At 41.1% G+C, this 16061-nt stretch overlaps 1 protein-coding gene across 3 annotated transcripts in view; it reads left to right on the forward strand.

Moving 5' to 3' along the window:
* Window positions 1–16061, forward strand: part of DMD (dystrophin) — a 1951117-nt gene that overhangs the window by 1933015 nt on the left and 2041 nt on the right. For 2 of the 3 annotated variants that reach the window (XM_058659085.1, XM_058659084.1), the window contains one exon: window positions 3763–3852. In XM_058659085.1, coding sequence (XP_058515068.1) covers window positions 3763–3852 — 90 coding nt within the window. Of the gene's footprint in view, window positions 1–3762; window positions 3853–11895; window positions 11928–16061 lie in introns of all 3 variants that reach the window. The other variant, XM_058659083.1, reaches the window with a different exon arrangement.

The raw sequence follows: 16061 nt of genomic DNA on the forward strand, positions 1-16061 counted from the left end.
TATGGGTTGGCTGGACTTTTGCTGCAGCTTAGGTCTGCTTGAACCCAGCTTGTGAGCCGAGTCCTGGTCCAACCATCTCTCATCTTCCTTGGGCCTGAAGGCTACATAAGTCATGTGCTTCTTGCCTTAGAAGCGCATGGGCACCGACTGACACTCAGTGACATTGCAGGCGTCTTCCCACGTCCTGCCTGCTTGCATTCCATTGTCCAGTGCAGCCCACATGAACAAGTCCAAATTCCTAGGCCAAGGAAGTGCATCTCTCCCAAATCTGGGCGACTCTACTGTCCATTGGTAGCTTTCCACTTGCTGCATTTGGAGCAGGCCAGTCACACTGCCCTTTGAGCATCTGTATTTGCTGTTCCCTCTATCTAGAGCATTTCTCCCCCAAGGAGTGCTTCCCATACTTCCCCTTACTCTTGGCTCACCCTCTCTGTGGAGTCTTTATCATTAGCTGACATGTCTATGTCACTTACATGTTTGTTTATATAACCTATGTACCTCCATAAGATTTTGAATTGCCTATAGGTAGGGGATGCTATTGGTTTACTGCCTAACCCCAGCACCCAGAATGGCACCTGACAGATAGCCAGCTTTTCAAAAATGTTTCAATAATAAGTAAATGGTACTGGTTTTAAATTTCTATGACTCCTTTTTAAAGTATTTAAAGATTCTGGCTCGGTAGCAGGTAGCACAATGGTGTTACTTCAACTAGAAGTTTCATTTAGTAGTTTTAACTTCTCCAGAGTGTAACCTAATGGAAAATGTTAGACATTTAAAATTTCTTAGTTAATTCACCTCTTGCATACAGATGATAAATCTGCTTTCACTTCTAAAGATGAGTTAGGGGCAGGTATTGTGACACAGTGGCCTAATCTGCTTTTTGGGATGCCTCTATCCCTTATCTTAGTGCCAGATTCAAGACCCAGACACACTGATTTCAACCTACCTTCCTGCTAATGTAACCTGGGAGACAGCAGGTAATTGGGTGATTGCGTCAAATGGCTGGGTTCCTGCCACCCACGTGGGAAGACCGGATGGAGTTCTAGGCTCCTGGCTTCAGCCTGGCCCAGCTCTAGCAATTGTGCACTTTTGGGGAGTTAGCCAGCTGAGGGCATTATTTCTCTCATTCAGTCACTCTGTCACTGTGCCTTTCAAGAAGATGAGTATAAAGAGTTTACATATAAAGTATCTACATATATATGATACATTACGGGCTGGTGCTATGGGGTTGTGGGCAATGCTGCCAATCGTGATGAATCTCACATGGGTGCCAGTTCAAATCCTACCTGTTCAGCTTCCAGTTCAGCTCTCTGTTAAGGGTGTGGGAAAGGCCAAAGATGGCCCAAGTGTTTGGGTCCATATCAAACACATAGGAGACCCGAACTAAGCTGGCCATTGCAGCCATTTAGAGAGTAAACCAATGGAGGGAAGCTGTCTATCTCTCCAGCTCTCTTAAAAAAATAACTTAAAAAAATCTGGTGGAACCATCTCAAGAAATATTAAAAATAGTAAAAAGCAAGGTTGCTGCTTTGTTTATATAGCCCTAGGATGTAATAGGCGCTTAGGAATGTCTGCATGGACATAGTGACCACTGATCTCAACGCTTTCCATGAAAGGAACACAATTTTACATTTGCACTTGGACACTCATATTTCAGCCTCCTAGATCATAGGTTATGTAGAAAGCCGAACTTGGGGGAACAGCGTTAGGCTCATATTTTATAATTGGATCTTTCAAATAATTCAGGGGCAGGAATGGCAAACATTTCATTGAACTGTGCCTAAATCTTACCCAGTGCAACTGAGTTCCTAGAGCTCCACTAAGATAAAATTAAGCTGTCAGAAATATTAACATCGATCCTCATGCGTGTCCCTCTTGGTTTTGATTTATTCTGCAACACATGCTGTGACTAAACTGGACATACTGCCATTAAAAATGCTTGTTGCCTAATTTAGCAGAAATTTGCATCAGTAATGCACCGGAGGTGCAATCAGGCCTGCAGTATCAGGCCCCTGGTAGTGTTTTATGCATTCCATCTTTATCAGAAAATGCAGGTTTCAAACTGCAAGAAAACAGGGATTAAAAAAAAATACTAAATTTCACTTTGTCTTTCCAAAAAGCATAAATGTGTGTGTGAAGAGAGTTTGATTGATGGAATGATCGTAATTTTTCCTTTTCTACTTGGTGACCCTAATTATTCAGTATTTATTTCCTGCCCTTGGGATTTCAAGGGGATTTCCTATGTTATGTTAGCATGAGACTCAGAGATCCAGAGGCTTCTTGTCTCCCCTGTGATCCTTGCCATGCATTCTAATGACATGCAGCCTCACATCCACTTAGGATATTTGAATAGTTAGCTTTGACATGATCCTTTTATTTTATGCTTGAAACTGTCAGCATGAAATGTACCCATAAAGACGGGACTGTGATCATTAATGGAATGCCCAGTGCCATAGACTAAAGAAAATGGTAGGCAGGTGTAAAGTCATTTACAAGTTCCTTGTGAGCTTAATATTGTCCTTTAAAGCAGGTTTATTATCGTTGACTTGCTGAAATAAGGCTTTGTTTTAAACAGAAGTGATAATGTGCTGGATAAATAGAGCTTGAAAAGAAGTTATTTTCACTAATGGAAGATTGCTATAAAAAACTAATTTCAAAAGACAGGTTCAAATTAATTTTGTTTATGCTAAGAAACTTCCCTCCCTCACGGCAGTACCACTTGAGATATATTTCATTTCACTTTGGGTTTGCTTGTTTGAGAGGAGGGAGGGAAGGAACACAAACTAGCTTTCTTTCCCATCCACTGGTTCACTCTCCTAAATGCCCACAGCAAACAGAACTAGACGGGCACAAAGCCAGCAGCCACGAAGGCGAGTCTCCTGTGTGGATGGCAGGAGGCCGACTACCTCAAGCATCACTTCCGAGGTGCTGTGTCAGTAGGAAGCCAGAGTGGGGAGATGAACGTAGCTGCTCCGGTACAGGGCACAGATGTGTTAACTGCTAGCTCAAAGGCCTACCCGAAAAGGTCTGTTTCTTCACTACGTCGATAAACTAGAGAGGCAAACCCACACAGTCTGTAAGAAGAGTCTCATCCATAGCTAAATTTCCTTGCTCCCAAATCATCATTTCCTCCTCACATAAACACACTTTCAGAACAAGTATCCCTTCTATAAAACCTCCAAATAGCATCATGATAAAATAAATTGTATTGAGTAACAAAGAAGGAAGAAACATTACTCTCCTGCCTAACCTGGATCTGCAGTACTTAGAATGTGAATATTTTATAACCTCTATAGGTCACATATGAATTTTTCTAGTGCCATGGAATTTTTTGTAAGCACTAGAGTTCTGTTTTGTCTCTTTCGATAAATGTCAAGGAAAAGTGAAAAAAAAATGTATCAGTGTCTACTCCCTTCTTCCCTTTGTGAAGTGAATTTAAAATGTTATGTTCTTATATCCTTTTGTATTAAGGAAACACATAAATGTGCAATGGTTGGATTATACAGAAACAAGCTTCATATTTGTTTACATAAAAAAGACTTGTTAGTCTTATCATAACCTAACTTTTTTTTCTCAGATCAATGATGATAATTTACCATGTGGGATTCTTTCCTTTAGGGAAATGTTCCCTAACTATTAAGCTTTGTGAAGAGTTTTTAAAATCTGTTATTTGTGAGCAAGTACAATGACTTGATGCTGGTGATCATGGCCCTTTTCTCAAATATGTTTTACTTAATGTAATTTGTGTTTACTTTCCTTAAGGTGAGGAAGATCTCAGTCCTCCCCAGGACACAAGCACAGGGTTAGAGGAGGTGATGGAGCAACTTAACAACTCCTTCCCTAGCTCAAGAGGTAAGTTCCAGTACGTAAAAAGGACTTCCTGGGATTAGGCAAATGCTTCCATAGCCAGCTGTGGGCATAGTCTCCAAATGGAAGTCAACAGCTGCTGAGATCCTATAAATTTGGGACTGTGGTTAGAAAACTGAAGACTGACTTTCTGGTGTGGGGTATTTTGAATTCCATTAATGTTATGTCGCTTCACCCCAGTTACTTTTGAATTTGTGCCCTCCATGAAAACAGCATTTACCCTACTGAATTTCCCCAGCATTTATGTAGGTTTATTGCCCTGGCCCACCTCCCTGCAGTGCATAAAAGGAATGGTAGTGGTCACCTGTGACCAAATAGAAGGAAGACCTGGAGACAGCAAAGAGGAAAATACAAGGTGTTGTGGTCAGTGATTGGCACACCTAAAGGGCTGCTTGGGAAGACAGGGCTGCAGAGAATCTGGGCTGTTTGTTTCTCTCCACGAGGACAACAAAGAGGGTGTTTTAAGTAGTGTGTTTTCCTTGTTGTTCAGTGTCAGTTGGAAATAGCCATTTCCTAGCTATTTGATGTGCAAGTGAGTGTTGTGCAGGGCACATTAAAAGCAATAATGTTCTGTTAAAGCATTGCTAAGAAACCGTCAGGGGAAGCTAATTTTAAATGTCTGCACCAGCCTTCTTGTCAGTGCCGAGCACCAATGATGTGTTCATTTTAACAGACATAAATGTTACCTGTCTTCACTCCACTCAGCCCCCAGCCTCATTCCCATCCTAGTTTGGCTTTCTTTTCTCCCTAAGTATCATGATTCACAAAGTCACATGTCTTCAAGGTTCTTGCGGTTAGAACCCCAAAGAAGTTCCAATTCGAATACAGTCATATGATTGCTGTAATGGTGCTGTCGAAGGCATGAACGAATCTAAGAAGCTCCCCATTAGTTAGGAAAAAGTTAACCTCAGGCACAAAGTGTCGTCTTTGAAATTCCACAGCTCCCAGTAGGGTGAGGACTTTTGGTCCCACATCTAGATACATTTCATTGGCCGCTGAACTGTCTCTTGAAGACTGTAGCCACTGGAACTGCACTTCGATGACAGACAGGACCTTGGGGCTATTCTGTTGGTACCCTTGCTATTTCTTCCCTGTCAAAACAAGAGTATAGGAGAGAGGAGCGGATAGCATGGCCCATGGCTGAGCTTCCTCCTGGGCACGCTTGCCTCTTTGCACCTGGGTCCCTGGCCCACTTGAACTAGCTTTCAGGCAGAATCTTATGCAGCCTTTCCCTGCATCCATGCCTAAGAGTCATGAAACCCAAGTGTGGAAGTGCTGGTATGGAACACACCGTTCTGAGCTGGCATCTGCAGCCAGCATCTCTGATGTTGAATTTGTGTGAATGATACTGATGTACCTATTTGAAAACGACTATTCAGACTGCTCAGATTGTGTTTGCCCAATGAGAGTTTGCTGAAAAATATCATCCAAATGCTGATTTAGGTTCTCTGATATGGGATACCTAGGTCTTATCTGGTATCAATTCTATTAACTATGTTTCTACTTAATTGTATCCTAGTACCTTAAGAAAACTGTTCTTCATGGGTGGAGAGAAAAAGCAAAGAAATCAACCAAAAAAAAAAAAGCATAACCAGAGCATGTAAGGTGCTGGACCAATCTTTCTGTGATGTTCAACCTGGCATTTTTTTCTGATTTTGCTGCTTCCTGTTAAGTTAGGCCTTTTCCTCTCCAAAATCAAATGGATAAAAAGTTGAATCATTATAAAAATATGTTAATTATCAGCATACTCTAAAACAATATTTGCTAGCTTATTTTCTACAAAAATAGTTAAATTTTCAAAGAATTTTCCAGAAATAAAGAGAAAGGAAGATAGTTGGGTTTTATTGCTGCATCCTGCCAGATGGTAGATAGGTTGATGCTAAACAGAGGTTCGTGAGCATCTTAACATCATAACGATATAGTCTCCCTAATGGAAGAGCCCTTAGCATCTTTCATATGCCAAGTAATAGTTTCCTATGTGTTTCGACCATTATACGTGTGAGAGAAACATATCAGACTGTAATAAAAACAAAATGTGTTTATGTAACATACATATGCATATACCCATACCATATGTATACATCACATGTGTATAGTCACACAGATTAGGAACTAAAATTCCATGAAAACAGTACTTTCCATGCTGCATATAGCATAGTGTTTCTCTGTTTCATTTATTTAAAAATAAACCACTGGTTGCCATGTAAAAAATTCATTTTCTGATCAACTGGTTTCAAACCTACCTAGCTGATCTTAGTTCTTCTTGCCCAGATGAGTATCTTTCCACAAACATTTTTGTTACATTTTTTGGTTGAAGTTCCTGGCAAGGCCTTGCTAACGTCTCACAGGACATTATAGTTTTGTTCTGACTCTGCCATCCATGTTTCTGTTTTGTTCAAAAAAAAAAAAAAAAAAAAAAAAAAAAAGAAGTTCACTGTTGCAACAGCCGTTTCAGACAGCTGTGTAACTGAAAACAGATGTCAAAGCCAGAGATCTGCTACTTGGTAGAAATGGGCTATCAACTGCCACCTCATGGTTTACTTAGCCCTACTAGAGAACTGCCTGTAGAGAAACCTGCTTTCAAAGGTTGGTAGATGAGATGGATGCCTCAGTCCAAAGTCTCTAAGGAGGCATGTTATTTCACACTACATGTTATCCCTTCACTTCGAGTTGGATTTTAGTAAGTTGTTAGTTAATACCTATCTTTCATTTCCACAAGGAATACGTAGAAAACCAGAATAGTTAAGTGTATGGTTTATAGCCAGCCTTCTGAATACGTAGAAAACCAGAATAGTTAAGTGTTTATAGCCAGCCTTCTGATCTTATCTCCATGGTCTTGCCAAACTACTATCCAAATTAATAAAGGGGTTACATGCTTCTCCGCACAGTGATCAAGTGATGACTGACACTCTCCCGTGTCAGAGCAGTCCAGGCTGCAGGGTGTTCTAAGGTGTGACTTGTGCACCTTGAGCCTGGTGGTTCTATGCTTCCTGTTCAGTCTCTAGATGGAGCCCACTGTTCACAGCCGCTCACAGGATCTGAGTGGCGCAGTGTGTAGTTTACGTACTGAACATCAGCTGGGCTCTATATCTGTGTGTAGAAGTGTCAAAAAAAGTTATGATCTGTTCAGACTCTTTCTAAACCTCTGCCTTTATTGTACAGGAACAACAAATATAGTTTAAGAATAAGCCCTTTAAGCAATTAGTCCACAAATCTGCTCATTTATAGGCCTCACAAAAGTTATTTTTGTACGCACTGTCTGTATGTTGATAAAAGCATCACTGTCATAGTGGTATGGATTTGGCCTCTCTCAAACGATGCTCCTTTATGCAGATTAATGAATAATGGGATATGAGATAAGCTCTTAGTACAGTCCGACAATCCAGAAAGCAGCGAGTGGTGTTTTCTCTTTCTGCTGCCTGGACCATCTCTAGTTTCCTGACCTGTGCCTCGTTAGTATCCTCCCCATCAGCCCATGCCGTCCTAGTTCCTGCACACCAACATCTCTCAAATAAGCACATAAGGCTTCTGTCAAATGTCCCTCCTTTACCAAGCTGACAGCTTTGTAAAGCCAGCCATCTTTTGCCACTCCGACCTTCCTCCATGGCTCTTTTGTGGAAGAGCAGCAGAAGGAGCAAAGGCCAACGCTGCCCGAGCTGCCGCCTGAGCACTGTTCTGTTTCCTGTCTGTATGCACAGAGCATAGCACACTTGTTCTTTTGAACCAGCAACCCACAGACTGCAGTCTGTGGACCAAATTGAGCACACTGTCACTTCAATAAAGTTTTATTGGAATGTATCCACATTTACTCATTTACATGTTATCTACTGTTACTTTCTTGCCATAAAGGCATAGTCGTGAAATTCAGTAGTTCCTATAGAACTAATACATTTCTAAATTGATTGCCAAAGACTGACTTGACAAACCTAAAATGTTTATTATCTGACCCGTTATAGACAAAATTTGTCAGTCCCTGCTTTCAAGATTCATTTTGTTGTCCCTTCAGCCTCATTACATTTATACAAGCATAGGCTTCAGTGCCTATCAACTTTTAGCTCCACAAAGTATCTTTTAAATTATTTTATACATGTATATCCATGGTTACCAAAGAGCCTACATGTTTCACTATTATAAAATGTAGCCATCTGAATGTTCTTTGACTTCAAAAAGAAATCCCAAACAGAGACTAGTTCTTCCTTAACTTTAAAAACCACAGATCAGTGAATTAAGGTCAAAGGAACTAAAGGGGCCCAGAAGTAGTCATGTCCAGCACTTCTGATTCTGCTCGCTGTTGTGACAGTCATCTCAAGCTCACGCTGTCGGAGGAAGCTAGACTTCTCCAGAGCCCACCAAGCCCTTTATTTAGACTCAAGACTCACCCAGCACACTTCTCATTTCCTGACAACACAACACATTGCCAGATGGACACCCCAACTCATTTCCAAAGAATGCAATTATGAAATAAAACTCTTCTCTGGCACTTGTATGTATGCTTATACGTATGTATTTATTCATTGGCCAAGAAGTTTGAAAAAATATTGTTACCATGTAGTCTCTGTTTTGTGAGAAACTAAATCCTATCAAAGACAGTGTGGCTTGTTTTAAACTGACATGGAAACAGGACCCATTTGGTACAGTGTTGCTGAGCACATGGGGACTCACTTGTTTAGGGAGGATTTTTTTTAAACATTAAGGAGAGCATGGTTTGGGAGGTTCATATTACATAAAATATGGTCTCTGAAGACCTAACTGAAAACACAAATCATTTGCTGTTACGTATTCATCAATGACAGATTGCTACTGAACTTTGAATATGGCTCAGTATGGGATTAAAATATATAGTCTTAATCATTCTAGGAATCATAATTAGATTCTGAAATGAAATCATATAGCTTTCTAGCAACACTGTCAATCCTAAGCTTTCTGTTTTTCTCAAGATTTATTCTAGAGTCTGGCACTGCTTCCTCAGACGCTCATTCACCATGCTGTAACCCCGGCATTGCATACGGACTCTGGTTCAAATCCCAACCACCCCACTTGCAATCCAGCTCCCTGCTAATGCACCTGGGAGAGCAGCAGCAGATCTCCGATGCTTGCCCCTGTGCTCTCATGTGGGAGACTTACATGAAGTTCTAAGCTCCTCGCTTCACCCTGGCCCAGCCATGACCATTGTGACCCATTTGGAGAATGAACCAGAGAACAGAGCTTCTGTCTGTCTCTGCCCCCGCCCCTATGACTTTCAGATAATCTTTCCATTTAGGGCCCGGCAGCATGGCCTAGCAGCTAAAGTCCTTGCCTTGAACGCCCCGGGATCCCATATGGGCGCCAGTTCTAATCCCGGCAGCTCCACTTCCCATCCAGCTCCCTGCTTGTGGCCTGGGAAGGCAGTCAAGGACGGCCCAAGGCTTTGGGACCCTGCACCTACGTGGGAGACCTGGAGGAGGTTCCAGGTTCCCAGCTTCGGATCGGTGCAGCACCAGCCGTTGTGGCTCACTTGGGGAGTGAATCATCAGACGGAAGATCTTCCTCTCTGTCTCTCCTTCTCTCTGTATATCCAGCTTTCCAATAATAATAAAAAAATCTTTCTATATAAATTTTCTTTTCATAATGAAATATTTAAATTAAAGTGGTTAACTTGAATGATCTTCTATTTACTTATTCAAAAGCCAGGGAAAGAGACAGACACAGATTTTTCGTCAGCTGGTTCACTCCCAAATGACAACAATGGTTGAGCCTGGACCAACCTAAAACCAGGAGCCTGGAATTCCATCTGGGTCTCCCAAAGGAGTAGAGGGGCCCAAGAACTTGAACCATCTTCTATTGGTCTCCAGGGGAATTAGCAATAATTGAATCAGAAGTGGGTCAGTTGGGACTTGAACCCATGTCCACAGAGGATTCCTGTATTGCAGGTGGTGGCTTCACCTACTGAGCCACAATGCCTGTCCCAAACTTGTGTAGTTTGAAAAATAAACCAATTACATTCCAGAACAGAGTAACAATCAAAGGGTAGTGTTCATGACTAAGATACTTACAGCATAGGACCCTTGGCCATGACCTAACTTACCATTCAGTACAAGCAGCATTAATCACATATCAGTGGTATCTAGATACAGTCTCCCACATTTGGAGATAGACAGGTGGGTAAGCAACATATGGTCCTTGTGTCCAGGAGCCCACCATCTTGTAGGGCAACAGTGTTGCTACCACAATGCAGGACTATCACATATCAAGATTAATAAGAGGCCCTTCCTAAAGCAATTGCAAAAAAAGTGATTCAGTTGGCACTTGAGCCTTCAAGGACAAGCTGATAGCCATCTCCTCCCTTTTGTGTGTCACTGGGTACAAATGTGCCCTGGGTGACACACGCAGCTGAGCAGCAGGTACCTGTTTTCCTCTCTGGACTCTGGCTTGAGGAACATCATGAATATCCCGACCTTGCATAGTGAAGATACAGTTTTTGTATTCCTAAGAAATGTCTAATTTACTTAAGACAATTCAAACAAAACAAATGAAGGGAGAGGGGAAGGAAGGAAGAGAACTTCATATTTAGAAAGACTTTAAATGTACACTAGAAGGTTTGAACCCTGAATCTGAACTTCTGAAGTGTTTCTTTTGTAATTGTAGTTCCGAATCAGTAATTCCCAAATTGATTTAGAGAGATTTGGTTTTCTTGGATACACTGAGGTGGATGGTACTATGACACAATGTCTGACAGCTCTGCTTTTATCCATCTAAAAACTGGAATTCCTTATAAGGTTGTCTTGGGAAGTATTCCACAGCTAAATTCAAACTGAAACCTGGAAATTGCCTTCCTGAGACGTACCAGGTATGACCAGAGGATTCTAAATTTCTGTTCAATTAGGACTATTATCATACAACACTTGCTCATAGAAATCTGATGTTCTTTTCTAACATATCAGTCACTCAATACAATGTTAATTAACCCCATAATGTTGGCAACTGTTGTTGATGTTATATTATGGTTTTTAATTGTTCGGAACGATATTCTGCTACCTATGCCTTCAGACCAGAGTTGGTCTCCCCAAGAAACTGTTAAATTGAGCTGGACAATAAGATGCTGGACTCTATGCATGACACATGCTTGCAATGAAAGAAACAAGACTGGATTTGAACTGCAATACTGCAGTAAGGTGGAGCAATCCGCCATGGGGGGAGGGCATGGGGGAACATCAGAGCCTATGAAACGATGTTATAAAATGAAATGCAATAAAAAAAACATATATATATATATATATATATATATATAAAGCAATTTAATGTTCAACCAAGTAGAAATAGATACAGATGTACGATTTTATAAAGCTAGGCCATCTGGTCTTCACTCATTGATTCACAAGGCTCCTGATATTGACTGGTTATGGGAAAAGAAGTTGAAAGCTGTTTCTGAGATCTGGCTTTGTGGCGTGTGTGTTGGTGTGACTTAGTGTCTTCCCTTCATAATTCTTTGTTTTCTCAAATACCCCCAATCCCATCGTGAACATGCTCAGCATCTACCAGAAAGAATCCGTTCTCCCAAAAGAACGGTCTAGGTTCTGGGTACTGCTCTGCTTTGTTTTGGGGCACACATTCTGGGCACACAAAGGCAACTACCATTTATGTTTCAACGCACTCTTTGTCAAATCAAGAAGGAAGAGATTTGGAGATTTCTAAACTTAAGCTTACAACGATTCTACAGTCAACCTCAAAAACAGTGCCGAATCAGTCAGATTCCTACTTTGCACCAGTGTCCATTCAGTCTAGTGGATGAACTCTATTTATTCTGTAAATGATAGCTCACGGATCATGTTAACTGTTTTACACTGATTTGAAGCGTATGTAAAGGTTTTTGACTAGATGTGTCTTGTTTTTTTTTTCTTTGCTTGTTTCTATTTTTCCCCCAGAAGGGACTATATTGTCATCTCAGTGTTTGTTTGCTAAAAGGAAAAAATTGGTATGAAACTGTACATTTATGCATGTTTTTAATTTCCTTTCTGATATCTCTGCCTCTTGCTCTCTCTCTGATTAAAGGAAGAAATACCCCTGGGAAGCCAATGAGAGAGGTCAGTGAGACTCAGGTTCACGGGCATGGCTTCTGTCTGTCTCATCCAGCTTTCTGTGTTCAGTGTTTATATAAGACCTGTGTGCGTGCACGAGCATGTGTGTATTACAATTGTGTCATCCTCTAAGGATCCTAGTCACCTCTCTACTTGCACCTCTTGAGGAACTGTCCTGGAATTTTCCCCGCCCTTGTCCATCACCATGACGACAAGCCCAGGGGTGGGGGGAGGAAGACTGCCGTTTGGCTGGCACTCCTGCACTTCATCATCTATACCATTTGCAACACAGTCATCAAAATAAAGTTAGCCTTGACCATAATTGATGAGTCATCGAGCTTCCTTCCATTTCTAAGACCCTAGGATTATTTTGTCTGTGCCCCTGGTTTTTATTCTTTTAGGGTATCTTCATTTTGTTCTTGTTTTCTTTTTTCTGGGTTCCTATACTTTTTTGCCATTTTTGCTAACATTTTATTGTGTGCCAAGCACTGTTTGTAGCATTTACCATCTTTTTTGCCATGTAATCTTCATGACAAGCCTATGAGGTAGGTATTATTCTTGACCCGATTTTACAGAAAAGGAAACAGGAATCAACGAGTGGGAAAGGAGTGCACACTTCTACATTAGAGCCAGGATTTGAAAATTCCACTTGGAAAGGCTTGTCTGTACTTCCCTTTGTAAGATTTTTAAGAAAACTGACATTTGGAGCCAAAGAGGCTAGTAAACAATCAAGTAAAAAGATTTGGAATGCTGGAATTGTCCAGATTTTTCTAAATTATTGTTTATGGTTTGAAAGAGGCGGGGTGCAGCATTTTCACCAAATGTGATTTGGGGTTGTCCTGTGGGAGATGCTTCTACCATATTCTACCAGGAATCCTGCCTGATTATTGAATTATCTGACCAAGAGTTTAATGTGATAGAAGGGATAAGCTCTCCCATAGGATGGCAATTGCATGTACTGTTTTGGGAGACAGGGTGAAAGAATATAGAGGAGTTCTAAGGAGATAACTCTTAATCCATAGCAATCTGATTACTAGAATAGTCACTGATTCATTTAAACATAAGGAGTCATACTGGAGACTTCTGCCAACACTGAGACCGTGCAAGATGAAGGATTTCAGTGATCCTTCAGAGCATCTATACCAATTCTTTCTCCCCACATTTTGGGTTGTGGGGTTCCAGGGAGGAATTGGTAGGTAGCTGGAAGCAGAAACTCAGGAAACCTGATCTGGTGAACCATTGAATGCTCGTGACAATTGGCCTTACTCATGTTCTTCCTGTATGAGGCCTCTTGCGTTCATTCCTGTGCAAGTATCTCCCTTGAAATTATTTTACTACTCAGAACATGTTTCACTTGTGTGTGTTAGAAAAATCACACATACTTTAAAAAGTCATGTAGGCAGTTTGTGACTTCACTACCTGAGGTAGGTTACTGTCAGATAAGTTTCCAGAAGCCAGAGAATCAAAACAAGAATGACTTTTTGAATTCTATGCAAATCCTCCAAAGGCACAGTACACCAGATTCTTTGTCAAAGGTTAAATTACAGAGAAGACAAGTGCAACTTGCACTGCACTCTTCTTTGACCAAAGAATCTTAACAACTTATTTGGGAGGTTTTTTTTCCCGAAAGAGAGGGGGCCAGTGGGGAGGAAGGGAACATATCACGTTGTTATTGAGATCTTGCATTTTTGCCAGAAAGTCTCAGTTCTAATCACTATGGAAAACATCTCCCTCAGGCAATGGTGGCATCTGAGACTAATACGTTGCTGTTAGTGCCAACTTGGAAAGACATTACAAGTGCCCCAGTGCTCAACTCATGGTGCCTTTGTGGTCAATAATCCTTGCTGAAAATGGATTAAATTAATACTTTCTATATATGTACTACAGTGTTAGCTTGTGCCCAAAGCTAATCGCAGATGCCTGAGTCCTGCCTGCTTTCCAGGGCTTCTCACACTGATAGTTTAATTTTGACTGTAAAAACAATCTTTCTGGTAAAGTTCATGGCCTCACTAATGCTCATCCTTACACACATGGGTAATAGAACCAGGATACTCTATATACATGTCACAGGTGCAGTTTGCTATTTCCAGTAGCTTGAGGGGTAATTCTTTATCCCTGTTTTATTTTGTGAAAAAGAAGTCTTCTTCTAGACCTAACAAAAACTCCTGTTATAATTGGGGGGGGGGGGGCAGTAAGGATCAACATGAAATCATTTGTAAAATTTAACAATCTCAACAGGTTCAAGTCACCTAACATTTTGTACAAAAGGCTTGGTCTACTAAGAATGAGCCAAGGTTCTCTGTTTTTAAATAGCAGATTGCCTTGGGAGTTCAGCTTTTTGAGAGGTTCAAGATTTCTCCTTCCAGCTAGTAACTGCACACCATTTCTAGGAACACAAGTCACCCTGGCCCTATTATCTTTGAGTGTGTATGCTCACTTTAGTATCAGCTGAGCTGCAGCCCAGACCCCCTAACACACAGTCTTAAAGGGCACTTTCTGATCATCACTAAGCTAACAAAACAAATGAGCTGTCCCCTGCTTTGTTTTATGACATACTTTCTAGCTAACAGGTGGACTATACTATAGTGAGATATGGGACATGAGAAAGTGTTCAGGTGTCAGGTTAGAGAATCTTGGGTTCTGTTTTTACTGATTTTCTTAATAGCTGTCAAGATGGCTAGCAATAAAAAAATTTGCAGTTCCTGCATTTTCAATTATGCATGAGTAATTGTGCAGATTTCCAAGAGTTGCCAGGCAGTCAGAAATAGACACAAGGGAAGCTCTGCAACCTGGTGCACTCGGTTCTGTGGATGGAGTCTGAGCTTTAAGGAGCAGCAGAGGACTCCCCGTGGCCCCCTGGGGAGTTTACAGCACAGAGAAGCCAGAGACGGATTCTGTTCTGCACCGAGAGCTGTCATACTATTGGCCCACTGTATGAAGAGCACATATGCTTTGTTCAGAGTTTCTCCATTTGCAGGCTCAATCAAAATGCAAAGTGATTTTTTAAAAATGTAATTAGTGCTCAGTGCAATTCCTGGCACTAATTAATCTCAAAAAGATTTACAGACGTGGCCACCTTAATGTAAATGCCTGAACAGTGTAAAATTGTTGAATCAGCCTTTAATTGATCTTGTGCCATCAGTGTTTAAGGGCCTGCCCCCAAATTCTCTTTAAACCCTCGCATGTTTTTGTTGTGTGTGGAAATAAATATTAGAACAGAATGTGCATCCTAGCCTGCCTTTAATTTCTATCGAGATTTTAACAGTTACTATGGGAATGCATGAGGTTGATACATGGCAAGGTAATAGTAGCCTAGTCAAGCATTTTCAGTTCCAAAGGCAATACTTGAATAATGGACTGAATTGCAATGTCCAGGAATTAAAATTAGCCATATGAAAATTGACACCTGTATGAAAGGGGGTGCCATCAAGTATGCCTCAGTTCATCTTACTCTAGCTCAGAGCGCTTGCTGCTATGTGCCCAGGGACATTGGCTTTCTCCTGAACTCCATGTTGGAGTTTATTGCTAGATCATGCCACATTATTACAAAGGTATCCTGAGAGTTACCCAATCATTTACAAAAGAAGTTAAGATGGATTTATAGGAGACCCAAATGCACGCATTGCTTGTGGGTCATATTATAATTGGGCTCTAGAGTAATTTGGGAATGAACATGATTTTTTTCCTGAAATTTCCCAATTCAAATGGTCATGGTATCTGGCAAGGGCAATTAAAGAATTTTCCAACCCCAACAACAGCAGAGAGAAAATAGTTACCATCACCATAGCTTCAGAAGTGCGCCACTGGCTTGAAACAACCTTGACATGCAGGTTATCTGTAGTAGCAATAGTAGCCACAATGACAGTGGTGAAGGTGCTCAAGTGGAGGTGGCAGCAATACTGAGGTAATGGTGGGGACAGTGGGGGTAGATAATAGTCACAGCAAGGTGGAAGAAGTATAACCCATCACGAGATACCCCTGTTATGACAGGCATCTTATGTTTATAACCCCTTTGTTATATTGTACCTACACTTGGATGAAAAGGACACTTGAATACTTTTTCAATCAATTGACACCAGTAGCCTGCCCAATATTAAACAATACTAACAACATGTAATGGCTTCAGTAACAAGGCTTTGC

Source organism: Ochotona princeps, chromosome X, assembly GCF_030435755.1.
Source record: "Ochotona princeps isolate mOchPri1 chromosome X, mOchPri1.hap1, whole genome shotgun sequence".
NCBI lineage: Eukaryota > Metazoa > Chordata > Mammalia > Lagomorpha > Ochotonidae > Ochotona > Ochotona princeps.